This window comes from Anolis sagrei, chromosome 3, assembly GCF_037176765.1.
Source record: "Anolis sagrei isolate rAnoSag1 chromosome 3, rAnoSag1.mat, whole genome shotgun sequence".
Classification (NCBI taxonomy): domain Eukaryota; kingdom Metazoa; phylum Chordata; class Lepidosauria; order Squamata; family Dactyloidae; genus Anolis; species Anolis sagrei.
The window spans coordinates 263,234,313-263,261,449 of NC_090023.1; the positions used below are offsets into that span (position 1 = coordinate 263,234,313).

The 27,137-nt window shown below is 43.2% G+C and overlaps 1 protein-coding gene across 1 annotated transcript; it reads left to right on the forward strand.

Annotated features, from left to right (window-relative positions):
- Window positions 1–632: 632 nt before the first annotated feature.
- Window positions 633–26,703, forward strand: LOC132770440 (cytochrome P450 2J5-like). The gene is made up of 9 exons (XM_060767380.2): window positions 633–873; window positions 12,064–12,220; window positions 14,381–14,530; window positions 14,746–14,906; window positions 18,447–18,623; window positions 20,760–20,907; window positions 21,089–21,273; window positions 23,664–23,805; window positions 25,765–26,703. The coding sequence occupies exons 1-9, from the start codon at window positions 697–699 to the stop codon at window positions 25,947–25,949; spliced, it is 1,482 nt and encodes a 493-aa protein (XP_060623363.2). The 5' UTR covers window positions 633–696; the 3' UTR covers window positions 25,950–26,703.
- Window positions 26,704–27,137: the final 434 nt, after the last annotated feature.

Genomic DNA, 27,137 nt, shown 5'->3' on the forward strand with positions numbered 1-27,137 from the left:
AGGGAGGGAAGAAAGGAAAGAAAGAAAGAAAGAAAGAAAGAAAGAGAGGGGGAAGGAAGGAGTGAAAGAAAGAAAGAAAGAAAGAAAGAAAGAAAGAAAGAAAGAAAGAAAGAAAGAAAGAGGGAGGGAGGGAAGGCAGGTACAGCTAGTTAAGTAATAAGAATGCTCTATTCTGGTTTGAGGCACCATACTGAAGTCGAATCCAGCATGATGTTCTGCTTTGAACATTGGACTATAACTTTGGAAAAGAGGGTTTGAATCCCAACTTTGCCCTGAAAACCCACTGGGTGATCTCAAGCATGTCACACACTCTTAGCTTCAGAAATTCCCATGATATAGGGTTGCTATAAGTCAGAAAACGACTGGAAGGCATACAACAACAACTTTGATTTCAGTTGCTCCAGAGACGATGGAGTAGTGAATTAAAATTGAACATGAGGAAGAGCTTCCTGATAATAAGAATTGTTTGGCATAGGGCAAATTTTCAAGGCTACTTGGATAGGCCATCAGCAAATTAGTTGTGTGTTTTTTAAATATATGGAATATATATTATATATACATGTATAATGATGTCCTTAGAAAAGAGGAAGACAGAGAGAGAGGGAGGTGGCTTCATCACTGAGGAAAGAAGATCCAAGCAGCTTCTTTCCATCTCTCCCATCGCTGCTTGAAAATACTCAAAGGAAAGGCAGCAGAATGGTGGGGATCCCAGTCATTTTAGGGGCTCTTCTGGGGATTCTTCATCTTCTGTACTATCTGAGACAGCTGTGGTCACGGCGACTGTATCCCCCTGGACCCTTTGCCTTTCCTGTCGTTGGAGGTCTATGGCGGGTAAAGTTTGGGATTAATGCCAATCACAAGACATTGATAAAGGTACTTCTTTAGAAATAAGGAATCTGAGTCAGAAAAGTGTGTGTAGAATGTTGTAAATTGTTATTTTTCTATGATGAAGGTGAACAAAAGAGTTATCAGGAAAAAAAACTCGGGTAAAAGTTTGATAGTATAAAAATATATTAGTAGTATGTTTGGTTGTAGTATTGGTAATACTCATGGAGTAGACCACGCTCGATCACCTGTATTGGTAATACTAGTAATGTACTGAAATTGAAAGACGGCTTTCAAAATTACCTAGGATGTAAAATCATTGTGTGTTGCAGCTGTCGTCCAAAAAATAACTCGATAAAAACAGAAAGGTTATACAAAACAGAACCTTTAAAAAATCAGCAAGTAAAGACTTAACAGGTAAAGTATTTTATTTATTTATTTTCAGTATTTATATTCCGCCCTTCTCACCCCGCAGGGGACTCAGAGCGGATTACAGTATGGCAAACATTCAATGCCAATTTTGACATACAACATATACACAGAGGCTATTTAACTTTTTCTGGCTGCCAAGGGAGCTGTCGCTTTCATTGTCCATCTGCAACACTGATGAGTACTTCCGCTTTTTTGCTGGAGTGCTTTGCTGGAGTCTTTTTTATGGCCTCATAAATTAGTTAATGTAGTCTCCTTACACAAGGTGGTACCTAATTTTCCTACTTGACAGATGCAACTGTCTTTTGGGTTGCAAAGGTCGACAACAGGCTACACAATTGGTTGGAAACCCACTCCAACCCGGGCTGGCTTCGAACTCGTGACCTTTTGGTCAGAGTGGTCTTAATGCAGCTGAGACTCAGCCAGCTGCGCCACAATCCCGGTGCTAAGTAAGTAGGTGTTCTGGACAATGTCCTTCATTGTGTTTGAAACATATTTTTAAGTGGGTTAAAGGTAAGTTGTAACACCATTGTCTTTTGAATGGTCTTTTAATGACAGCAATATACATTGTTTTCATTGCATCATAAGCTACTTTGTATCCCAGATTGGCAGACTAGTAGGATAACAATAGTAACAGTAATAGTAATACAGAATAACTCTATTTGTTACTTGTCTAGACAGTAATATTTATTTATTTATTTCGAGTGCTTCTACCCCGCCCTTCTCAACCCCCTAGGGGGGACTCACGGCGGCTTACAAAAGGCACAATTCGATGCCCAACAGTTCACAAAATACAATATACCAAATATAATATAACAACAACAATTATAACTAGTTAAAACAATCAAATTAATACAATAGCAGCAATAAAATCGTCTTGTGGTCAACGTTCACCAATTCATAAATCCATAATCCATCCAGCATTGTCATAGTCCTTTCCTACTCTGGTCGTCATTGTCTTTTATCCATCTGCCAGCTTACCCAAAGGCCTGGTCCATATCCAGGTTTTTAACTTCCTTCTGAAAGAGAGGAGGGATGTTGATGACCTAATTTCCCGGGGAGCGAATTCCACAGGCGAGGGGCCACCACCGAGAAGGCCCTGTCCCTCGTCCCCACCAGTCTCACTTGTGATAAAGGTGGGGCTGAGAGCAGGGCCTCCCCAGAGGATCTTAAACTCCGAGGTGGGACGTAGAAGGAGATCCATTCGGAGAGGTACGCTGGGCCAGAGCCGTATAGGGTTTTGTAGGTCAAAACCAGCACTTTGAATTGTGCTCGGAACTGGATCGGCAGCCAGTGGAGCTGACATAACAGGGGGGTGGTATGCTCCCTGTATGATGCTCTGGTGAGTAATCTAGCCACCGCCTGTTGGACTAATTGAAGTTTCCGAACAGTCTTCAAAGGCAACCCCATGTAGAGTGCGTTGCAGTAATCTATTCAGGATGTAACAAAAGCGTGGACCACTGTGGCCAGATCACACTTCCCATGGTATGGGTGCAGCTGGCGCACATGTTTTAATATAATACCATTTTCTACTTATCTAAAGTTGACAAAACCAACAAAGGCTTTCATAAAGTTCAAAGGCCAGGCTTTAGCACAGCTGGTTAATCATCAACAGCAATAGATTATACCAATGGAAAGGTTGGTAGTTCGAAGCCCAGGTCAGGGTGAGCACTTGACATTCAGCCCAGCTCACTGTCCATCTAAGCAGTTCGAAAACAGCTGTGGGCTGTGAGTAGAGAAATTAGAGACCACTTAATTGGGGAGTTATTTTACGGCATCATAAAAAGGAAATACTAGAAAATGCTGGTGATCAAAGAAAGGAGGAAGTCTGTGATCAAGGGCTCTTCATCATAGAGGATGGAGTGATAGTACCCCCGTGGCTTGAATCGAGCACAACCTCCAGGATGCCAAAGTTGGGAAAAATTCAGACATATATCTCTATTTGTCGTCTGTCCTGTCTGTTTAAAGGCATTTAATGTTTGCTGTGTATGTTTTCTGTGATCTGCCATGAGTCCCCATCGGGGTGAGAAGGGTGGAATATAAACACAGTAAATAAATAAATGTAAACACAATTATCCATTTCATAAGGATTTTTATCCATTTCATAAGGATTTTCCACCTCATGAGTCGACTTTGTATGCATAGAATCACCATCCACATGAAAATCCAGAATTCAATATGATGAAAAGAAGGGATATTTTCAGAGTAGGGGGTCTCTACAATGTGTACAGGTGTCCACAGATGGATGTGATATAGATATTTCTTCCTCAGCTCCTCCAAAGAGGAAACGGAATGCCAAGGAATCCCATGAAATGAAAGGCTTTTGGAAATTAATGCTGAACGGATATCAAAGAGATTATCGTGGTACTTTTGTTTCAGCAGTAAATGGAAAGGATGCCTGGGCAGAGTGATCCAACCAAGCAACACGTTTATTTTAGTGAGGTCTTTCATGAGCTTCAATGCACTAATGGGGAAAGTGGATGGATAATGAAATGTTCCGTCATCCAGGAGCATAGTTTGCATTACATTTAGTTGCATGGGATAGTGTTCTTTTTAGTTGCATTACATTTAGTTGCATGGGATAGTGTTCCCCAGAGTTGCCACAGACCCAGCAGCACCCTGGAAGTTAAACAATATCAGAGTCTGGAAAGCCAGAGTGCAGGCCTTCTGCAGTTATTGGTTTAGAAAAGTATCTCTTTGGGTTTAGAGACCGCCCTTTTTCCTAGGGTTGAGATCTCCATTTTGGAATCTCCCCTGCCTCCTTCAGTAGAGAAAGAAAGATTCAGATGTGCTGTTGGTCAGGTAGGTAACTCTGAAAAAACCATTGTAAGAACGATTGAGACATAGTTATTGAGTTATATAGATAAAGAAGCTAAATGAGATAGATAGATAGATAGAATAGCAACTGAGTAATTGAGCAATTGAGTTATAGATAGATATTGAGTTATTGAGAAATAGTTATTGAGCACTATTTGCTTCCTCTCCAAAACTAACCTTGGGCTGGAATAGGGGAAGGCCTACTCTTTCTAAAAGATAGTGGCTCAGGGTTGGGGTAAAAAGATCTCAGGATTTTTTTCTACCATTTGGATGAAGGCAGCTCAGAGACTAGAGGAAAAAGGAAAGAAAGAACATCTCTGTGGTTTCACCAATTGACTCTTTTGTTTGTAACTTTAACAAGCTGTGCCAAGTCTGCAAGGACTTTGAGAAATAAATATTCTGTTTTGATGTTCAAAGCCTGTAGTAGCCTCAGTTGCTGGAATCTCAAGCTTCTAAAGAAAGACCCCCGCGGTCCGCCCAGACAAAGAGAGAAGCACGTCTTAGTTTTATTTTTATAGGGTCTGAGTGTGACAGCACATGAAAACTTTTAGGAAAATAAATCAGATAGTCTCAGCAATGCTGCTTGAGCCCTTTATTCCATCTCACCTTTCCCTGTCCATTGATAGAAGATTGACAGTATTCAAGAGAAAGGTTCAGCCGATAGAAATTTGGGGAATATGGACAGAGTGCAGTTTGAACAGTGGCATGGGAAGGAGAGAAGACGAAACTGAAGATGAGCAGAACTCTTGGCCTGTAATAGGAATCAATCAGCATGGTGTCTCCTGCATAGGTACCTGTGTAATTGCAGGTTGAGAATTGCAAGCCGTTAACAAAATACATTCGTTAGTAAATCAAATCATAAACTAACGATGAGCGCATACAATTATTACCAGATTCTTATTCCATAAACAGAAGCTGATTTTAAAAGCAATCAAGCTGGTAATTTAATATTGGTATACATTCCATTTGTAGTCCTGACTTTAGTAGAGCCACTGAAAATAATGAATTTACATATGTGTTAACCACTGCTCAGCAATTGATTCAATGAGTCCAGTCCATTTGTGACTCAGCAATGTATATAAGTGCTCATGCAAACTAAATTAATGAATTCAAAATAGTGATTCATTTATTTAAGTCATTTTTGTATTAAAATTTTAGATTAAAATTGGACTTGTCTTGGATGTGTTGTCTAGGAGTCCATTCTGGTGAAATCCGAGGAATGATATGTTCCATATTCAAATATACCACAAGCAAATATTGGCTTCTTGTCAAGACAATCAAGGAGGGTTGTGCTGTTGCACGCTGGGCCTGTGCATAAAACTGTAGACAGGACTTAAATTCTGTGTGCCCAACAGGATGCCGGGGCTGCCTCAGATTAAAGGCCTTTGGATTTCCTTAAAACAGAGTCTTTAGATTGCTTAAAAGTGCAACAAAGTTCTTTATTATTGAAAACAAACTGGTACTTTAAGGCTTTCTTAATAGTCTATTGGCTCTCTCTCAATCTTGTCCACAGGGAACAGGCACTATCTTCACAAACTGTACATTAACTAATGGGGAAATCCTTAACTTCTAATCTGGGCAGTCTGTCTTTGCCTCTGTTGGCGTGGAGCCCCTGCACCCGGTACCAACTGCTTCTGGCTTCCGCGAGTGACCCTTACCAAGCAGAGCTTTGCAGACCTCCAGGGGAAAAGGAGTTCAGGTTTCGGTGATGGCTGGCTGGAGTCTCTCAGCAAAGGAGCTGTAAGGCTGTATGATCCTCGGCCAAGCTATGGGACCTTTCTCCCCGGCCAAGCTGTAGAAGACGAAGCTTTCTACAGGAGCTCTTGGTATTATGTCCTGCATGAAAAGCTTCTCTGTGTGGACTGAACTCAAAATGGCTCCTATTCCCTCTAAAACTCAAAAAGGGGGCGGGACCAGGGAACCTAACTATAATTGACAGGTGGCTTGCCCTATGAATGCAGCCAAAAGAAGCCACCTATCTGCAGAGTCCCTGAAATTTAGCACTATAACAAACATTCAATGCAAAGCAAACAAAATTGGAGCTCCTGGTACAGTTGTACCTGCACAAGGGTGAAAGGGCCAGAAATTATCCCCAGCAAGCCTCTTGCAGGTTGGATGGAGTCAGAATGTGAGATGTTTGCTGAACCTTTCTAATCTGAAGTTGAATGTCCAACTGTTGGGGTATTTTAGAGGTGGCTCCTTCCATCAGACTATATGGCCCTTGGGTTTTTGGTGGGAGGATTTCCACTAATCCCGCCACTGTCACCAACTATAAGGGTCAATCCCTTGTCCCTCCTCTTTAGCAACACATGTTGGGACCTTTTAGATGTCTTTGTGGCTTCTGTGGAGTACTTCATTAATCTATCCTACCCATCCTAAAATAACTGCAGCCACCAAAAGCACCCTCTGTCTGTCATCCCAATAGCCCTTAAGTAGTGTTTGCAGAGGTACCAATCTATAAGACAAAAATAATTAATCAAACAGACATTAAATGTAAGGTTACAGTTTATTAAATGTACCCAAAATTTGACTCTAACCCACATTTCTCACATATGTTGCTAACTTCAACATTTGCATCCATCAGAGAATGATAGCTGCCTCTCAGTCCTGGATTCAGTGGCATCTAGTGGCTCAAGTGGATGTTCAGCATGGAATCTGCTCACTGGGACTTTGAATCCAACCCAGGGTTTAGTCTGAACTTCAGAAGAGCTCTCCTATATGCTGTTTATTTAGGATAGGGTTCAGTCATGTTCTTGGATAGTTTCTTCAACGTTAGAAGTTAGATGAGTGACCACATCTATGAAATATTTACAACACCCTGATTAGTTTATTTGAATTTCAGAATAAACCGCAGAGCAGCTTTGATGACTTATTGACACACTATCATGCTACCCCTCTGTTCTGCTTTGGTTAGACCACACCTGGAATATTGTGTCCAATTCTGGGCACCACAATTGAAGAGAGATATTGACAAGCTGGAATGTGTCCAGAGGAGGGTGACTCAAATGATCAAGGGTCTGGAGAACAAGCCCTATGAAGAGCGGCTTAAGGAGCTGGGCATGTTTAGCCTGAAGAAGAGAAGGATGAGAGGAGATATGATAGCCATGTATAAATATGTGAGAAGAAGCCACAGGGAGGAGGGAACAAGCTTGTTTTCTACTTCCCTGGAGACTAGGACGCGAAACAATGGCTTCAAACTACAAGAGAGGAGATTCCATCTGAACATGAGGAAGAACTTCCTGACTGTGAGAGCTGTTCAGCAGTGGAACTCTCTGCCCTGGAGTGTGGTGAAGGCTCCTTCTTTGGAAGCTTTTAAACAGAGGCTGGATGGCCATCTGTCAGGGGTGATTTGAATGCAATATTCCTGCTTCTTGGCAGGGGGTTGGACTGGATGGCCCATGAGGTCTCTTCCAACTCTTTGATTCTATGATTGTATGACACACTATTATGCTTAGAGGTTGGAGGTTCTTTTACCCCATAATAAGATATAACATTTTTGTTAAAAAAGGAATATTATCCATTGGTTTTAGCTACATTGAATGCAAGTAGGAAGAACCTATTCAACTTGTAAGCAGAACACATCATGCGATGTGCGGGGCTGGATGAATGCAAAGCTGGGGTGAAAATTGCTGGAAGAAACATTAACAATCTTAGATATGCAGATGATACCACTCTGATGGCCGAAAGAGAGGAGGAGCTAAGGAGCCTTCCAATCAAGGTGAAAGAAGAAAGCGCAAAAGCTGGGTTGCAGCTAAACATCAAAAAACCCAAGATTATGGCAACAAGAATTATTGACAACTGGGAAATAGAGGGAGAAAATGTGGAGGCAGTGACAGACTTTGTATTTCTAGGTGCAAATATGACTGCAGACGCAAACTGCAGCCAGGAAATCAGGAGATGCTTACTTTTTGGGAGGAGAGCAATGATGCTTTTGAACTGTGGTGTTAGAGGAAAGTTCTGAGAGTGCCTTGGACCATCAGAAGATCCAACCAGTCCATACTTCAGGAAATAATGACCGGTATGAGATATGAAGGATATGAGAGTCCAAGATGAAGTACTTTGGCCACATCAGGAGAAAAAAGGAAAGCTTGGAGAAGACAATTATGCTGGGAAATATAGAAGGAAAAAGGAAGAGGTGCCGACCAAGGGCAAGATGGATGGATGGCGTCCTTGAAGTGACTGGCTTGACCTTGAAGGAGCTGGGGGTGGTGACGGCCGACAGGAAGCTCTAGCATGAGCTGGTCCACGAGGTCACAAAGAATCGGAAACGACTGAACGAATGAACAGGAAGAAAGGAGAACAGCATTTAGGCATGTTGCTGGAAAAAAACTGGTACTAATTTCAGGTATTGTGGATGTTCTAGATGTTCTTCTCAAGACTCAAGGTGCTAAACGTTCTTGTCCTTATTTCCCCCCTCCTTCTAATGTAACTTTGGAGAGTGACCATATATTCCAGTCCTGTTGTTTCATCCACACTGTTTCCCTCATATGACACTTTCCCCTACCTTGAAAGTCTAATTCCACTATTCAGTCCCCTACGAGCTCCTCCCCCACAAATACACCTTTTCATTGCTGTCTCATCCAGAGTTTTATCATTTTATGTCATGCATTTGGCCTGCCCACTGTGTTTTATTTTCCAATATGTTATTTTGTACTGTTTATTTTACTTGATTGGTTGATTCATTTTATTGTGATGTTATTTTGTTGTTTATATTTTATGTTGCTGTAACGTATCACTGGGCTTGGCCTCATGTAAGCCGCTCCAAGTCCCGTTTGGGGAGATCATAGAATCATAGAATCAAAGAGTTGGAAGAGACCTCATGGGCCATCCAGTCCAACCCCCTGCCAAGAAGCAGGAATATTGCATTCAAATCACCCCTGACAGATGGCTATCCAGCCCCTGTTTAAATAGTGGCGGGGTATAAATAAAGATTATTATTATTACTTTTCTTACTTATGCGATCCCTCGTAGTCCGAGGATGATGGTCCTCCAACTGTAGTATCCTGGCGGTGGGTCCGTAAGTGACTGTGGAGCCCTATTCTTGGTCTGCATCTTCTCCCGCAGTGAGGGCATCGGTTTCCAGTGGAAGGCGGTCCCAGTCCCGGTTGGCTTGATGCGCCTTCCTCTTGGCACGTTTCTCTCTTTCGCCTTCCATTCGTGCCTCTTCAAATTCTGCAGCACTGCTGGTCACACCTGACCTCCAGCTGGAGCACTCAAAGGCCAAGGCTTCCCAGTTCTCAGTGTCTATGCCAGAGTTTTTAAGGTTGGCTTTGAGCCCATCTTTAAATCTCTTTTCCTGTCCACCAACGTTCCGTTTTCCATTCTTGAGTTCAGAGTAGAGCAACTGCTTTGGGAGACTGTAGTCGGGCATCTGGACAACATGGTCAGTCCAGCGGAGTTGATGGCAGAGGACCATTGCTTCAATGCTGATGGTCTTTGCTTCTTCCAGCATGCTGCCATTTGTCTGCTTGTCTTCCCGAGACATTTGCAGGATTTTTTGGAGGCAGCACTGATGGAATCCTTCTAGGAATTGCATGTGACGTCTCTAGACTGTCCACACCTTGCAGACGTATAACAGGGTTGGGAGGATAATAGCTTTATAAACAAGCACCTTGGTATCCCTACGGATGTCCTGGTCCTTAAACACTCTTTGCTTCATTCAGAAAAATGCTGCACTCACAGAGCTCAGGCGGGATGATGATGATGATGATGATGATGATGATGATGATGATGATCTGTTTTGGGGAAGCTCAAGTCTCTAGATGTTTTTTCAAAAAGCCCACGGTACCTCAATGGGCCATAAGGATACATGGTTGAATATTCTGTTGATAATGTAAGCATTATATTTTTGATCTTTATTGCCGTACAATGCCTGCATAGCTCTTGGCACAAGAAGCATTTTAACCAAGGTAAAAACTGACAAAAATAAATTGTTATGGTACCAGGAGAATACATAATTAAAACAAAGGGATCATTACTAATGTTGGCCCTCCACATTTATGTATGAAGCATTCATGGATTTGATTATTCATCGCTTTCTGTATTTGCCGTTCCTTATTCTGCAGTCCTATCTCATGTTTAACAGGGCCTTCAGCGATGTGTCTGGCTTTAGACCGGGACATGGAACGGAAACAGCCTTGGTCGCCTTGGTAGATGATCTTCGCCGGGAGCTGGACAGGGAGAGTGTCTCCCTGTTAGTTCTGCTGGACCTCTCAGCAGCCTTCGATACTGTCAATCACGGTATCCTTCTGGGCCGCCTCATAGATATGGGACTTGGGGGTACTGCTTTGCAGTGGATCCAGTCCTTTCTTGAGGGACGGTCCCAGAAGGTGTTACTGGGTGACACCTGTTCGGCCCCACAGCCGTTGTTGTGTGGAGTCCCTCAGGGTTCAATTCTGTCCCCAATGTTGTTTAACATCTACATGAAGCCGCTGGGGGAGATCATTCGGAGTTTCGGACTGAGGTGTTATCTCTACGCAGATGATGTCCGGATCTGCCACTCCTTCTCACCTGTCACCAAAGAGGCTGTCCAGACCTTGAATCGGTGTCTAGCTGCTGTGTCGGACTGGATGAGAGCTAACAAATTGAAACTGAATCCAGACAAGACAGAGGTCCTACTGGTCAGTCGCAAGGCCGAACAGGGCATAGGGTTGCAGCCTGTGCTGGACGTGGTTACACTCCCCCTGAAGACTCAGGTTCGCAGCTTGGGAGTGATCCTGGACTCATCGCTGAGCCTGGAACCCCAGGTTTCAGCGGTGACTGGGAGAGCTTTTGCACAACTAAAACTTGTGCACCAGTTGCGCCCGTACCTTGGGAAGTCTGATCTGGCCACAGTGGTCCACGCTCTTGTTACATCCCGAATAGACTACTGCAATGCACTCTACGTGGGGTTGCCCTTGAAGACTGTTCGGAAACTTCAACTGGTCCAGCGAGCGGCCAGATTACTCACCGGAGCGACATATAGGAAGCATACCACCCCCCCTGTTGTGTCAGCTCCACTGGCTGCCAGTTCAGTTCCGAGCACAATTCAATGTGCTGGTTTTGACCTACAAAACCCTTTACGGTTCCGGTCCAGTGTATCTGTCCGAATGCATCTCCCTCTACATCCCACCCCGGAATCTGAGATCATCTGGGGATGCCTTGCTCTTGACCCCACCTCTATCACAAGTGAGGCTGGTGGGGATGAGGAGCAGGACCTTCTCAGTGGTGGCCTCTCACCTGTGGAACTCACTCCTGGGGGAAATTAGGGCATCAACATCCCTCCTCTCCTTCAGGAGGAAGGTAAAGACGTGGTTGTGGGACCAGGCCTTTGGGCAATCTGACAATTAGATATGGACAACCAGATGGATAGGACTGAAAGGAACTGACAATTGTGGACTGGAATTTGAACTATGAGATTGCGAAACGCTGACCGTCAATGAGAAGAATGGTTTGTATTGGTTTTATTGCTTTTACTGGTTTTATGGTTGTTTTTGCCTTACAATAATTATTGTCTCTGTTAATTGATGTTATTGCTAGAATTGCTGTTTCTGTTAACTGATGTTATTTGTTTTATTGCTGTTATGTGATGCTGGCATCGAATTGTGCCTTGCTTTTGTAAGCTGCCCTGAGTCCTCTCCGTGGTGAGAAGGGCGGGGTAGAAGCAACCGAAATAAATAAATAATAAAACTCTTAATTTTATGACCTAATTTTAGGTCCTATCCTAAATTTCAGATTTTGCCCAGAAACCTCAGAGTCTGAGACAAACCTAAACTGGTAATCATAGTTGGGAATATATAAGAATAAGTTTGAGGGAGACTATTCCAAGAGAATGATAAAGTATTTATGATAAAGGAAGTGGACAGGTGAAATCTACAGGGAAATGGTCAGAGAGGGGAGTTTCTAATGGCCAGCGGTGAGGATCTGAGGATGGCTAGAATTGATTGATTAGTGTGCAATAATCTGTGTCATCTGATTGTTACCTCTCTTATTCCACTTTGAACCAAATGGCAGATGGCAGATCAATACGGAGACATTTATACTTTGTGGGCAGGACATATACCTATGGTATTCATGAATGGAGTCGAAGCTGTGAAAGAAGGACTCACCATGGAAGAATTTTCAGATCGGTTACAGAGCCCATTTATTAAAACTCTATCAAGAGAAATGGGTAAGTTACAAAGAGTTGTACCAGGCTTCTCCTCAGAGAAACAATAAGAGAACACATTCATGGAATGCTTCTTTGTATATAAAAAAAAAGACTTCTGGAAACAGCAAGTCTGTTGTGTTTGCTGCGAGTCAGCATGGTGTACTGTCTGGTTTTCATGATAGACTATGAACTATATTACACAGGTGATAAAGTTCAATTATGAGAGGAGAAAAGTGCCTTTCAATGGAACTTAGCACATGACATCATGTCTCTTCCATAGTCATTATGTTTGAATAATGATTCAGTCATTTATTTGCAATGATGATGTGTGGGTTTGTGGAATGGAGAATCAATATCATAGTTTTTCCATCATTCTTCCTTGTGCAATAATGTCTTTCCACTGCAGTCCCAAGATTGCAGTCCCTATGAGGAGCGGCTTAAGGAGCTGGGCATGTTTAGCCTGAAGAAGAGAAGGCTGAGAGGGGATATGATAGCCATGTATAAATATGTGAGAGGAAGCCACAGGGAGGAGGGAGCAAGCTTGTTTTCTGCTTCCCTGGAGACTAGGACACGGAACAATGGCTTCAAAGTACAAGAGAGGAGATTCCATCTGAACATGAGGAAGAACTTCCTGACTGTGAGACCCGTTCAGCAGTGGAACTCTCTGTCCCAGAGTGTGGTGGAAGCTCCTTCTTTGGAAGCTTTTAAACAGAGGCTGGATGGCCATCTGTCAGGGGTGATTTGAATGCGATGTTCCTGCTTCTTGGCAGGGGGTTGGACTGGATATTGCATTTGTCACTGTTGAACTTCATTTTGTTAGTTTTGGTCCATCTCTCTAATCTGTCAAGATCATTTTGAATTCTGCTCCTGTCATCTGCAAATTTGATGATCATGCCTTCTAACCCTTCATCTAAGAACACATCCAGGAACTGGTTTGAGACTGGGACAGTGGCCACAGTATTTACCCATTGCAGATTAACCGAACCCAGGAACATTTTTTCCTTGCTCAGTCCCCCAAAATGTGCTGATGCATATATCCAGCAGTCATATCCAACAGCCACCAGCTCTTGCTTTCAAGGCTGTGATATTCCTACTCTATTGCTTCTCAGATCCCCAGAGGCTTTTGGAGATTTTGAGATTTCAGAATTCTTTACAGAGAAGACTCAATGTATATGTTTTAGGTTTCGGAATTATGTACAATATCTGGATGCACTTGTATTCTGTCATGCACTGGGCCTGTAATAATTGTCTTTTGAATAGGACGTGCACTTTGTGCCCAGCGGGAAGCCAGGGCGCCCCGAAAGAGAGGCCCTCAAGGATTTTCCTGTACAAAAGACTTTAAATGGCTTGAAAGGTTTAACAAAGTCCTTTATTATTGAACAAATTAAACAGATACTTCTCAAATCTTCAATGAGTCAAACAAATGCTTCAAGGCTTTGAATTGACTGGTGGCTTTCTTAATCTTCTCCACAAGGGACAGGCAACTCGATTCGTCAACTGCTCTTTCTCTTTAAAAGGAAAACCCTTTTTTAACCTCTCCCAGGCTGTCTACTATCTAAGCTTTGCTGATGTGGGTTCTACTACCGGATCCAAACCGCTTCTTGGGCACTAAGTAGACCTACCAGTCAAGGCTTGTAGATTCTCCAGCTGGAGTTCTTTGGGTCTGTAAAGCTGTTTTCCCCCTGCATTTCTTCAGAAACTTTAGGGCTGTTTCCCTCAGATGCTGTAAGGCTGAGAGGCTGTAAGTTCCCAGCCAGAGCTTTGGGACTGTTCCCCCGGAATTTCTGTTTCCCTGGATTTCTTAAGAAATGTAACTTTTCTGCAGGTGAAGCTGGCCCACGTCCTCTAGCTTAGTTTCCTTCTGTAAGACTGAATTAAAAATGGCTCCCTTTCCCTCCCATAGCCCTGAAAAAGGGGCGGAACCAAACTTAACAATGATAGACAGGCGGCTAGCCCTATGACTGCAAACCAAGGGAAGCCACCTTTTTGCAGAATCCCTGAAACCTTGGAATGCATGCAAACACTTAATAGAAAGAAGATGAAGGTGGAGCTCCTGGTACAGCCATACCAGCACAACTGGCATGGTCTGTAGTAAAGCTTGAATTCTTAATATAGCAAGTTAGCCAAATATCACTTGTATTTTCTGAGTAATAATTGAATATTGATTCCTAATGTCCTTAGGTATTGGATTTTCAAACGGTCTTATCTGGAAGCAGCAGAGACGTATTGGCCAAGCTACGATGCGGAAGTTAGGAGTTGGGAAAAAAAGTGTGGAGGCACAAATAGAAGCAGAAGTCCAGCAGCTTATAGAGGTTTTTTCACGCAAGAAAGGTATGTCATATTAGGAAATGACACTGGGAGGAGGTGTGTCAGCCTGCAGAGATCTTTGTGTGGTCTGTACTTCTCTCTGTTGTGGAATTTGTTACATCCTTGTTGATTTCTAATATGAGAACAAGTAGAGATTCCAATTGTTCTTTTCTCCAAAAGGAAATCTAATTCAGAATCCTAAGGCAATTGAACTGATATTAACAGAACTTCATTTGTAGGTGAGCCGTTTGATCCAGCATTGGCCACCACCAATTTGGTGTGCAATGTGATATGTGCCCTGACTTTTGGACACCGGTTTCCCCTTGAAGATGGACGCTTCAGGGAACTGATTGATGCCATTGAGTATATCTTCAAAGTTGGAGGAACTCCCTTTCATATAGTAAGTCAAGATTGTTTTCCCTCCTCTTCCATTAATTCAAATAGAACTTCCAAAGATACAAAGTCCTCAGAAACATTCAGAAAACCTTTACATTGCAATAAATTCCACAGAGGCAAATCCCCAAAGCCTAAATTAAGGAAGTTAATATTTGACTATTTCATTCTTTCTTTTGTAGCATAATTGTTATTCAAAAAATCTTAATGAAATAGTGATCATAGAACAAATAAACAAGATTTTGTGTTATATATTCTTTTTTTTAAAAAAAAAACTTATTTGTGTTAGTCATTTCCAAATAGTTTTTCCAAAGGGTGTGGTAGGAAAAAGGGAATGGATAGGGTACTCGTATTACTGTTAGTCCACGCTCTGGTTACATCCCACATAGACTACTGCAATGCGCTCTATGTGGGTTTGCCTCCAGCGTGTGGCATCCAGGTAACTAACGGGAGCTGCGCTCAGGTAGCATACAACTCCTCTGTTGCACCAGCTTCATTGGCTGCCAGTTTGCTACGGGACACGATTCGAAGTGCTGGCGTTAGCCTATAAAGCCCTAAACGGTTGCAGCCCAGCTTATCTGTCCGAACACATCTCCTCCTATGAACCTTCTAGACATTTAAGATTGTCTGGGGAGGCCCTGTTCTTGATCCTGCCCACCTCACAGGCACATCTAGCGGGGACGAGAGACAGGGCCTTCTCAGTGGTGGCACCACACCAGAGTCCAGTGATCCAATAAGAGAATGTTTCTTAAAGAAAGAATATAAGAAATGAAGAGGGAGAAATCCACCAGAGTCAGTACATATTCTGCTGTTGAATGGGTTAACTATACATTTTGAATTTCTGGATCTTTCTTTGATCTTTCACTGTTCCTGCTATGGTCCCAGGGCAGCATCACAGGCAAAGAGCCAGGTGCTCTCTGTCTATACCAGATACAGACACGCAACGTGAGAATGTCAAGATATAGACGGGGTGGGATGGAGAGCATATACACTTGAAAATTCTGGTATTTTACCAGGAGTATGGTGGCATACCAAATCACCTTGTCTTTCTACTGAGGAATCTATATAAGGACCAAGTAGCAACAGTAAGAACTACCATGGAACAACAGACTGGTTCAAGATTGGGAAAGGCATACGGCAGGGTTGTATACTCTCACCTAACTTATTCAACCTGTATGCAGAACACATCATGCGATGTGCATGGCTTGACAAATGCAAGGCTGGGGTGAAAATTGCTGGAAGAAACATTAACAACCTTAGATATGCAGATGACACCACTTTGATGGCCGAAAGCGAGGAGGAGCCGAGGAGCCTTCTAATCAAGGTGAAAGAAGAAAGCGCAAAAGCTGGGTTGCAGTTAAACATCAAAAAAATCAAGATTATGGCAACAAGAATGATTGACAACTGGGAAATAGAGGGAGAAAACGTGGAGGCCGTGACAGACTTTGTATTTAGGTGCAAAGATGTCTGCAGACGCAGACTGCAGCCAGGAAATCAGGAGACGCTTACTTCTTGGGAGGAGAGCAATGACCAATCTTGATAAAATAGTGAAGAGTACAGAAATCACACTGGCGATGAAGATCCGCATAGTCAAAGCAATGGTATTCCCCATAGTCAGCTACGGATGTGAGAGCTGGACCATAGGAAAGGATATCCTCTCTAAATGCCCAATGGGATGCCGGGGTGCCTCAGCTGAGAGGCCATATGAATTTCCTTATACAAAGTTTTTAGAGGCTTAGAAAGTTTAACAAAGCTCTTTATTGTTGCTTAAATCTTCAACAAATCAATCAAATACTTCAAAACTCTGGAAAACTGGTGGCTTTCCTAAGTTGCCCACAAGGGAGAGGCAACTTGCTTCATGAACTGTTTCTTTCTTCTATAAGGGAAATCCAATCTGTTTTAGGCTTTGCTGGCATGGGGCCCCTACTCCTGGCTTCAAAGCGCTGCAGCTCGCCCGAGTGGTCCTTACCAGGCAAAGTCTCTGTGTAGATTTTGCAAGACGAAGGAAGTCTTTTCCAGCAAGGCTGGCTGTTTTTCCCTATTTTCCAGTGAAGGCTGGCTGTAGAGCTGTGGAACTACATTCACCTGGCAAGAGCTGTGAGACTGTATTCCTCAGCAAAGGCTGTGGGGCTGTAATTTCCCCAGCAAAAGCTGTGAGAAACAAAGGTTTCTACAGGTGGGAGAAATTCACACGTTCTGTATGAAAGGCTTCACTGTACAAACTGAACTAGAGATCCCCCTTTCCTCTCCAAACCTGGAAAAAGGGGTGGAACTAAAGAATTTAACGATGATTGATGGGTCGTTGGCCCTATGATTGCAACCTGGAGGAAGCTGCCAAATTGCAAAATGCATGCCCTAAAGGAATTCATGCAAAGAAGCAAAGAAAGAAAAAGGAAGTTGAAGTTCCTGGCACAACCGTGCCAGCACAAAGCTTTCATACAGTCACTGCATATGGCAGGGACATGGCCACCGCCATTTTTGAGCTCTCCCCATCATATGCAGCAACCACAGATACTCCAATCCGGATTGGAAGTTTCAGCACCCGCTCTATAAGATAACTCCCAGTGTATAGGACTTCTCCCGCGTATAAGACGACTCCTCTTGCAACCCAGAGCAGGAAACGAGGCCCTAAGATAACCATCCACCACACTTGACTGTGAAAAACAATCCTTTTTTATTGAAGAAAAATGGTTACAAAATAAAGGAAAAATGCAGTCAAAAGCCACAGCAAAATCAGCAAACATGAATGTCCATGAACAAGATCAAAATCCAAAACCACACTGTAAAATACTGGAACCTGTTAGCAATCCACTAACCATACTTGGTGTCCTAGAAATTTCTCAAGACGATGGCCAAGGAAACCGGGAGAATTGCCAAGGTACTCATCAATCTAAAACGATGCCTGAACTGAGAAAATCAGCCCGGCGAAAGGCCCTTAAAGCCGAAGAATTGGTTCCGTGATGCGCCTCCCTGCTTTGAAGCCCTTGTTTGTTTTTCTTTTAATCTCGACGACCTTCGCAAGCTGAGTGATTCACTCCTGTCTTGCCAGATCTGCCCCCTTCTATTCTCATTAGGGATCCCAGGTGCAGAAGGGAGTGAAAGGTCATTGCTTCCCTCCGAAACATTCTCATGAACACTGCCACTTTCATTTTCCAAATCTGCAGAAGCTTCTTCCTCACTAATTTCAGGAGCATTGTCACTAATTTCAGGATCATTGACATCAAGAAGTACATTTTCATTAGCATCAGGAAGTACATTTTCATTACCATCAGTAAATATATTTTCATTAGCATCAGGAGGTACAAACAGAGAATCAGGTTCAAACTCAGGCTGAGCCCCAACAACTCCTGAGTATAAGGCTACTCCTGCACATAAGATTACTCCCACGTATAAGTCAACCACTGACTTTTGCAAAGATATAAGTAGTCTTATATGCTAGAAAATACGGTAGTTATCTCAAAACCACCTGTGTGTGTCTTTGGTTAACAGACTGTGTTTTCTTACCTCCTCCAGACTAATGATAGGCTTTCACTTCCATTTGTTGCAGTTGTATGAAGTGCTCCCATCGGTCATGGACCACCTTCCAGGGCCTCACAAGAAGGCACTTCAAGCCACGGAGATGGTGGTTTCCTTAGCACGTGAAGAAATACAGAGGCATAAGGAGCAGCAGTCCACTCATGAGCCACAGGATTTCATTGATTTCTACCTTCTTGAAATGGAGAAAGTAAATATCTGCTTTATATCTAATCAGGAGGAGAGACAGAGGCAGTTCAGACAAGGAAGAAGCAGGGTTGTTGTGAGTTTTCTGGGTGATGTGGCCATGTTCCAGAAGCATTCTCTCCTGACGTTTCACCCACATCTATGGCAGGCATTCTCTGAAGTTGTGAGGTCTGTTGGAAACTAGGAAGATGGGATTTATATATCTGTGGAAAGTCCAGGGTTGGAGAAGGAACTCTTGTCCATTTTCCTTCTCTGATACCATAAATAAGAATGCCATAGGCTATGTTTTAGAGCAGGCATATATGAGAACCCTACTCAGAGGTAGGTATTGTAAAGAAGCGTTAATCCCACCGCTTGTCAACAAAATTATGTGAGGAAGTATTAATCTTCTTTAAAGCCACTAACATTCTGTGAGGAACCTTCTTTTAGATATCAATTAAGCTGCCACCAATATGTTTAGAGACGCTGGTTTAGGTCTCTGTTTATCTTTAGTTGTGTTGTGAGGTGACTTTGGTAGTGTGGAATGCACCAAGCATTAAAGCAATGGAGGAGGCAGGTTTGAAATACAAAGAGAACAAGTTTTATTGTTAACAGAACGTAATTGTTGCAGTTTTGAGAGTTTGAACTTGGCACAAGGCTTGATGTTACAAAATGGCTGGTTTGAGATACATACAGACTTCTGATGTTACAATTCCACAAACTCCTTCTTTAGTGAAGTGCTTATACTACTTCAGAGTTCCCTATTGTGAATATCCACACTGTTTGCCCTATACTCGGAACAAACCACTGATCACCAGTCTTTCCTTACTGGCGATCCTTTAAACCCCCTCTGTTAGATTCTTTAACCTAAGCAATCTAACAAGGTAACACCTTCAGCTCTCTTGCTGAAGAAATATTCACGAATTCTAAGAACTACTGAATTCTCACAGCTTCACAACACCCTTAACCTCTTCCCCGGGTCTCATCCACCGGACTGGACTACTTTTCCCAGAGTCCTTTCTTGACTCTGCTATTTCCCAGAGCCCTTAACTGGCTCTCCTCTTCTCCGGGTCTCATCCACCGGACTGGAGCTTAACTGCCACTTTCAAACCTTTTACTCCTTTAGCTCCGCCCACCTCCTCTGCTGCCTTGTCTTGTCACCATGGCAACCTATCCCTCACAGCTAGGCCATGGCAACAAATGTAAACCACAAATACAGTTTTAAACACATTATAAATAACACTTTATAATAAACATTATAAATACAGTTTAAACACATTATAAATAACACTTTATAATAAACACATCTCTACAGTATCATAATTCCTTCCTCTAGAACAGGCATGGGCAAACTTGGACTCCCAGAAATCCTAGCCAGCTTATCAGCTGTTAGGAATTGTGGGAGTTGTAGTCCAAAACACATGGAGGACCAAAGTTTGCCCATGTCTGTTTTAGAGGAAGGAATGATCAGACCTACCTCTATATCAACAGGCAACTTGAAGAAATTCACACACAGGGAGAAATATAAATACAACATTGAGGGGCGTGCGACTTTATGATTAATAATAATAACAACAACAACAGTGTATTTATATTCTGCCCTATCTACCCAAAGGGACTCAGGGCGGATCACAGTACACATACACGGCAAACATTCAGTGCCATTTTGAATAGACAGGACAGAAACAGACAGAACAGAAAGGAGGTATTTTGTGTTGACGTCCAGCTTTTTTGGCACCTACGAGGTTGTGCTCGAATCCAGCCACAGGGAGGTGCTGTTGCTCCCTCCTCTATGAACAAGAGCCATCAGGACTTCCTCTTTCCTTTTGGTTGCTGGGCATTTTCTGATCTTTTTCTTTATGGTGTTGTAAAATACCTGCCCCGCTTGTTTTAGCAGTACTTAATTTCTCTACTTACAGCTCAAGCTGTTTTCGAACTGCTTAGGAAAACAGTAAGCAGGGCTGACAGTTGGGTGCTCACGCCGACTCAGGGCTTCGAATTGGCAGCCTTTTGGTTGGTAGATGTTATAACTGCTGGTGATTTACCAGCTTTGCTAAAGCCCGGCCCAAGCTGGTTTGAGTCTCTTTTATGGAGAGAAAAAGTAGGATATCAATTATCATCATCCTCATCATCAATTATACTTATCCTTTCACATTTTCAGGAGAAGACGAAGCACGATCCTACCTCTACATACGATGAAGAAAACCTGGCTCAGAGTATTCACGACTTCTTTATCGGTGGAACAGAAACAAGTGCTACTACTATGAAATGGACATTCATCCTTTTGGCAAATCGTCCAGAAGTCCAAGGTAAAAAAAAGGCAAGAAAAACAAGGGGCTGCAGTTGGGAGTCACAGAGATTTACAGCCTGCGATAGACTGACAAATTTATATGGATAGACTCAAAAATACTTGATCATATATTGTTTTTCACTCTAATAAACTCTAATTTTCAAAATGAAGCTTCCTTCCATTTCCATCTATTTCTTCAGATAAAATCGTCAAGGAAATAGAGAACCTTTTGGGTGATGCTTCCACCTGCTATGAAGATATTAGGAAGATGCCTTTCACTAACGCTGTGCTTCATGAGATTCAGCGGTACAGATATTCCATGCTAATGGGAGTTGGAAGGCAAGCTACCAAAGATGTGAAAATAAAAGGTTATACCATCCCAAAGGTATGGATTGTCGTTTTGACTGCGTTCCCAAAAATGAGGAAGTTCACAGGATGGCATTTTGAGAGGTGTAGCCACACAAACAGAGCCAGTGTAGGGTAGTGATGTGAGCATTGAAGCATGAGTTTGGAGACCAAAATTTGAATCCCCATTTGGCCATGGAAACCCGTTGCTGACCTTGGGAAAGACACACTCTTTGCCTCAGAAGAAGGCAAAGCACGTTCCCATAAATACATTTTCCCATAATGAGTTCACCTTAACTGTTTTTGTGAGTCTTCATTTCCCACTTATAGGGACCCTTATATTATTATGGGTTTTTTTATTTGTTCAAAGGAATTTGTATCCCAGTTTGCTACCAGGCACAATTCAAAATGCTGGCTTCTAGGACATTAAGATCTTCTGGGGAGGCAGTGCTCTTGGTCCCGCTTTCCTCACAGATGCATTTGGCGGGGACGAGACACAGGGCATTCTCAGCAGCGGCCCCTTGACTGTGGAACGCCCTGCCTAGAGAGATAAGATCTACTCCTTCCCTCCTGACTTTTTGAAGAATGGTGAAAACCTGGCTTTTTCAACAGGGCTTCCTAAATACGGCATTGATATATGATATCGTGCAACCACTGACGATGCAACTGGACAATGATTTGATATGGAGACGCTTTGATAATGTCTTTAAGGCTTTGTACGGTTTTATATTTTTATATTGTTTGCTAGTATTTAAATTGTATTTTATGATTCTTTAATTGTTGTAATTGTTTTGGTATCAAATTGTTGCCGATTGTTAACTGCTCCGATTCGCCCATGGGCTGAGAGGGGTGGTATATAAATGTAGTAAATAAATACCCGGATAGCCGTTTTTGTTCCGCAGCCAAAAAAATACAGCTAGATCTGTCCCATTGGCAGCAATGGGGAACTTGTGAAGTTCCCCTTTCCATTCCTGGGACCGTTTCCTTTCTTCCCTTCAAGGAAACTTGGGTTTCAGCAATGGAGTTACGGGAGCAGACAGAGCCTGCGTAAGACACATCATGATCTAGATGAAGGGTTAGAAGGCAGGATCATCAAGTTTGCAGACAACACCAAACTGGGAGGGATAGCCAATACTCCAGAGGACAGGAGCAGGATTCAAAACAATCTTGACAGATTAGAGAGATGGGCCAAAACTAACAAAATGAAGTTCAACAGGGACAAATGCAAGATACTCCACTTTGGCAGGAAAAACGAAATGCAAAGATACAGAATGGGGGACAATGCCTGGCTCAAGAGCAGTACGTGTGAAAAAGATCTTGGAGTCCTAGTGGACAACAAGTTAAACATGAGCCAGGAATGTGATGTGGCGGCAAAAAAAGCCAATGGGATTTTGGCCTGCATCAATAGGAGCATAGTGTCTAGATCTAGGGAAGTCATGCTACCCCTCTATTCTGTTTTGGTTAGACCACATCTGGAATATTGTGTCCAATTCTGGGCACCACAATTCAAGAGAGATATTGACAAGCTGGAATGTGTCCAGAGGTGAGCGACTAAAATGATAAAAGGTCTGGAGAACAAGCCCTATGAGGAGCGGCTTAAGGAGCTGGGCATGTTTAGCCTGAAGAAGAGAAGGCTGAGAGGGGATATGATAGCCATGTATAAATATGTGACAGGAAGCCACAGGGAGGAGGGAGCAAGCTTGTTTTCTACTTCCCTGGAGACTAGGACGCGGAACAATGGCTTCAAACTACAAGAGAGGAGATTCCATCTGAACATGAGGAAGAACTTCCTGATTGTGAGAGCCGTTCAGCAGTGGAACTCTCTGCCCCGGAGTGTGGTGGAGGCTCCTTCTTTGGAAACTTTTAAACAGAGGCTGGATGGCCATCTGTCAGGGGTGATTTGAATGCAATATTCCTGCTTTTTGGCAGGGGGTTAGACTGGATGGCCCATGAGGTCTCTTCTAACTCTTTGATTCTATGATTCTATGATATTCTTTTATTCCAATTGGCCCAACGAGCAGGGCTCACCGGGAAACTTTGTGCGAGGAGGAGCATGCGGCAGCAGCCTCTTTATGCGCCGTGTGCTCTCAAAAAGGGGAGGAGGAGCTATTTGCTGTGATTGGCTGCCAAGTGATCCCATCATGGACGGGAAATCGTGATGGCTGGGCCCTTGCCGTTACGGCCAGCCGACCAAGCTGAAGAAACCGAAATTGGCCAAAGGAGTACGGCTTAAACGGATTTACACACAAGCCTAGTTATAAGAGTGATGTAACACAACCATCAAATTATTGAGTGCAGATTTAATTTGTGCAGGCATGATGTACAATCTCGTCAATAGCAAAATGCATAGTAGTGCTATGACTGGCTTTCCCACTGAATCCTCAGTTCTAAGAGAGATGTGTTTGTTTGCTAATTGTTTCTGTCTTCCAGGGGACGTTTGTTATGCCCAATCTACGCTCGGCTCTTCTTGATCCTAATCACTGGAAGACTCCTGACGAATTCAATCCTGATCATTTTTTGGACAAGGATGGGAATTTTGTTCCCAAAGATGGGTTTCTGGCATTTGGTGCAGGTAAAAGTCCTGGGTGGCATTGGGCAGATCACAGTCCCTCAGCATCAGGAGGAAGCAAAAGCAATTTACCCTTCCCTGAACAAATCTTTCCAATAGATCCCCACTGGAGCCCCCGGTGGCGCAGTGGGTTAAACCCCTGTGCCGGCAGGACTGAAGACCGACAGGTTGCAGGTTCGAATCCAGGGAGAGGCGGATGAGCTCCCTCTATCAGCTCCAGCTCCTCATGTGGGGACATGAGAGAAGCCTCCCACAAGGATGATAAAAACATCAAATCATCCAGGCATCCCCTGGGCAACGTCCTTGCAGATGGCCAATTCTCTCACACCAGAAGCGACTTGCAGTTTCTCAAGTCGCTCCTGACACGACAAAATAAATAAATAAATAGATCCCTACAATAGGGTAGCATTGTAAGTCCAATCGATTTGAAAGCACACAACAACAGGCTAGAGACAGATATTTGAAACTGCATTATATGGCAGTGTAGATGGGTCCTGAGGCAACCTAACCCACTCTTGAGCAGCACATACAACTTCCTTAATGCTCAGGCAGCATCTCTTCTCAAATTCAAGGTACAGGTGATGACCTATAAAGCCCTAAACGGTTTGGGCCCCGCCTATCTTCGCGATCGTATCTCCCTCTATGAACCGGCGAGAACTTTAAGATCTTCTGGGGAGGCCCTCCTCTTGCTCCCACCACCGTCACAAGCACGGTTGGTGGGGACGAGAGAGAGGGCCTTCTCGGTGGTGGCCCCCCTGCTTTCCTAGAGAAATAAAATAGGCCCCATCTCCCCTTTCGTAAGAGCTTGAAAACCTGGTAGTTTAAACAAACCTTTGAGAATGACTAGTTCTAGCTCAGCCCCAGATATTGTTGAATATGGCCATATCTTTTTCTACCACTTATCTAGGTTACTTCCTCCTGTTAGGCCCCGGAAATGAACAGCCATAGACTATATCTATTATTGTTGTTGCCTGCTATAGCATTGCACTTAATTTCCCAGGCCCTCTAGAAATTGCACTAGCCTTGGCACAGTCTTTTTAAATTGCCTTGAACAGGCAGGATTATTTTAAATATATATGTGCTATTGTGATTTTTTATGCTTATATTGCTTTGCTAATTTTATGTTTATGTTGTTTACTCTGTATGTATTGATTATGTTACTTGGAAACCGCTCTGAGTCCCCTCTTCTAGAGGTGCCCTGCTCTCGGTCCCACCATCTTTGCAATTGCGTCTGGTGGGGACGAGGGACAGGGCCTTCTCGGTGGTGGCCCCTTGGCTCTGGAACTCTCTCCCATTGGAGATTAGAACTGCCCCTTCCAGGCCTGTAGCCAGGATTTTGTTTCGGGGGGGGGGCTGAATTTTTTCAGGGGGGGTTCGAGGGGGGCTGAGTTTCGGGGGGGGGTGGGGCTGAGTCTCAGTGAAAGAGGGTCTACCCTAGCAAACCTTTTGTATCATTACCCCAATACCCCCTCCATGCATATGGGATATATTGAGTATGGTGATCAGATCATGATATGAATAAACATAACAGTTTAAATAATGCACCCGTAAGGCCTTTTCGCGAACCCCTCAAGCCCCCCCCCCCCCCCCGGCTACATGCCTGGCCCCTTCCCTCCTGACCTTTAGAAAGTTGGTGAAAACCTGGCTTTGGAATCTGGCATTTGATGAGTGAGGCAATGGCTTTTGATCACACGAATGGATGGGATGAATAGTAACTAACGACTTAGTTTTATATAACTATATGATACTACTTTAATGTGTTTATATTAGTGTATTATTGATGTGATGTTTTAAAACTATTGTGTATGAACCCCCTTGTTGTAAACCGGCCTGAGTCCCTCATTGGAGGTGAGAAGACCGGTATATAAAAGTTCTAAATAAATAAATAATAGTGTAGTTTTGGGATTCTTTCCTGTCTGCTGAATAGGAGATACTCATTTCCTGCTTTTACTTAACCTGCAGGAACTCGCTCGTGTTTGGGGAAGGACCTGGCAAGGATGGAGTTATTTCTTGTGGTGACCCACCTGTTGAGAGAGTTCCGTTTCAAGCCGCCTCCAGGAGTCCAAAAATTGGATGAAGAGCCATCGATGGGACTGACACTGCCACCCAAACATTATAAAATGTGTGCTGTTCCTCGCTATAGTTAAATCATAAAGCATGCAAAAATAATTGCAGTGCTTTATTATTTATTGCTGTAATTTGAAAGGATCCAAAGAGCTATCAATGCTTCACTATCTTGTCTATTTCTAGTGAAAGAAGATTTTGCCAAACTGTCTTAGACTGTTACACACACGCACACATACAACCGTGCAGTTTCCAGAGGTTGGGTGGTCATATTTGTATGTGAAAGACAGCAAATGTCTGTACTGGATTGGCTCTGTCACATGGGTTGCAACTCATAGAATCATGGAATTGAATAGACCCCAAAGGCCATCTAGTCCATCAACCCCTCCCATGCAGAAAAATATAATCAAAGCACTCTCAACAGATGGCCACCCACCCTCTGATTAAAAACTTCAAGAGAAGGAGACTCTGTCACAACTCCAAGGCAACATATTCCACTGCTGAACAGCTCTAACCATCAGGAGGTTCTTCTTAATGTTTATGTGGAATCTCTCTTCCTGAAATATGAACCAATTGCTCTATGTCCCGAATCTCTAGAGTAGTGTTTTGGTCTACAACTCCCAAAAATCCCAGCCAGTTTACCAGCTGTTAGGATTTCTGGGAATTGAAGGCCAAAATATCTGGGGACCCACAGGTTGAGAACCACAGCTCAAGAGCAACTGAAAACAAGCTTTCCCCCCTCCTCAGTGTGACATGTTTTCAAATATTTGAACATTGTTGATCTGGATTATATGGCAGTCTACCCAGGGTGCTTCCAGACAGCACTAAATCACGAGTTTAAAACAGGGGCAAAAAATCCCAGGAGTTCAGAAGGGGTCTACATACAGACCTGTTGGTCCTGGAATTTCTGCCTCCGTTGTCCAGAATTGATGCTTTTATTGCGAGATTTAGAGGTTCCCAAGATGGCCACAGGATTTTCCCCCGGAAAGTTTGGCAGATTTTTTTTAAAAAACCCTTAAGATGCGGGTATGCATAGAATCACTGCAGCGAATCACTGCAAAAGTTCAGTTCGTTGTCCTGATTAGAGAAACTGTACCCTCCACCAATTGCATGAAGTTTCTGTCACACAAACAAAGTTTTTTCCATCTACTCAACTGACACCACCTTTATATGAACCGAAAAATCAGGAACAAACATCTAAAACCCAGGAAAAAACCCAGATTTTTTTAAAAAATCCATAATTTCCAATTGCAAGGACATACAGACATGTA

What these genes read in the sequence shown, in the direction of transcription:
- LOC132770440 (XM_060767380.2), top strand. Translation starts at nt 697, where the DNA reads ATGGTGGGGATCCCAGTCATTTTAGGGGCTCTTCTGGGGATTCTTCAT. An exon ending in AAATCGTCCAGAAGTCCAAG is followed by an intron (nt 20,908 to 21,088) that starts GTAAAAAAAAGG and finishes CTATTTCTTCAG; the next exon opens with ATAAAATCGTCAAGGAAATA. An exon ending in GTTTCTGGCATTTGGTGCAG is followed by an intron (nt 23,806 to 25,764) that starts GTAAAAGTCCTG and finishes CTTAACCTGCAG; the next exon opens with GAACTCGCTCGTGTTTGGGG.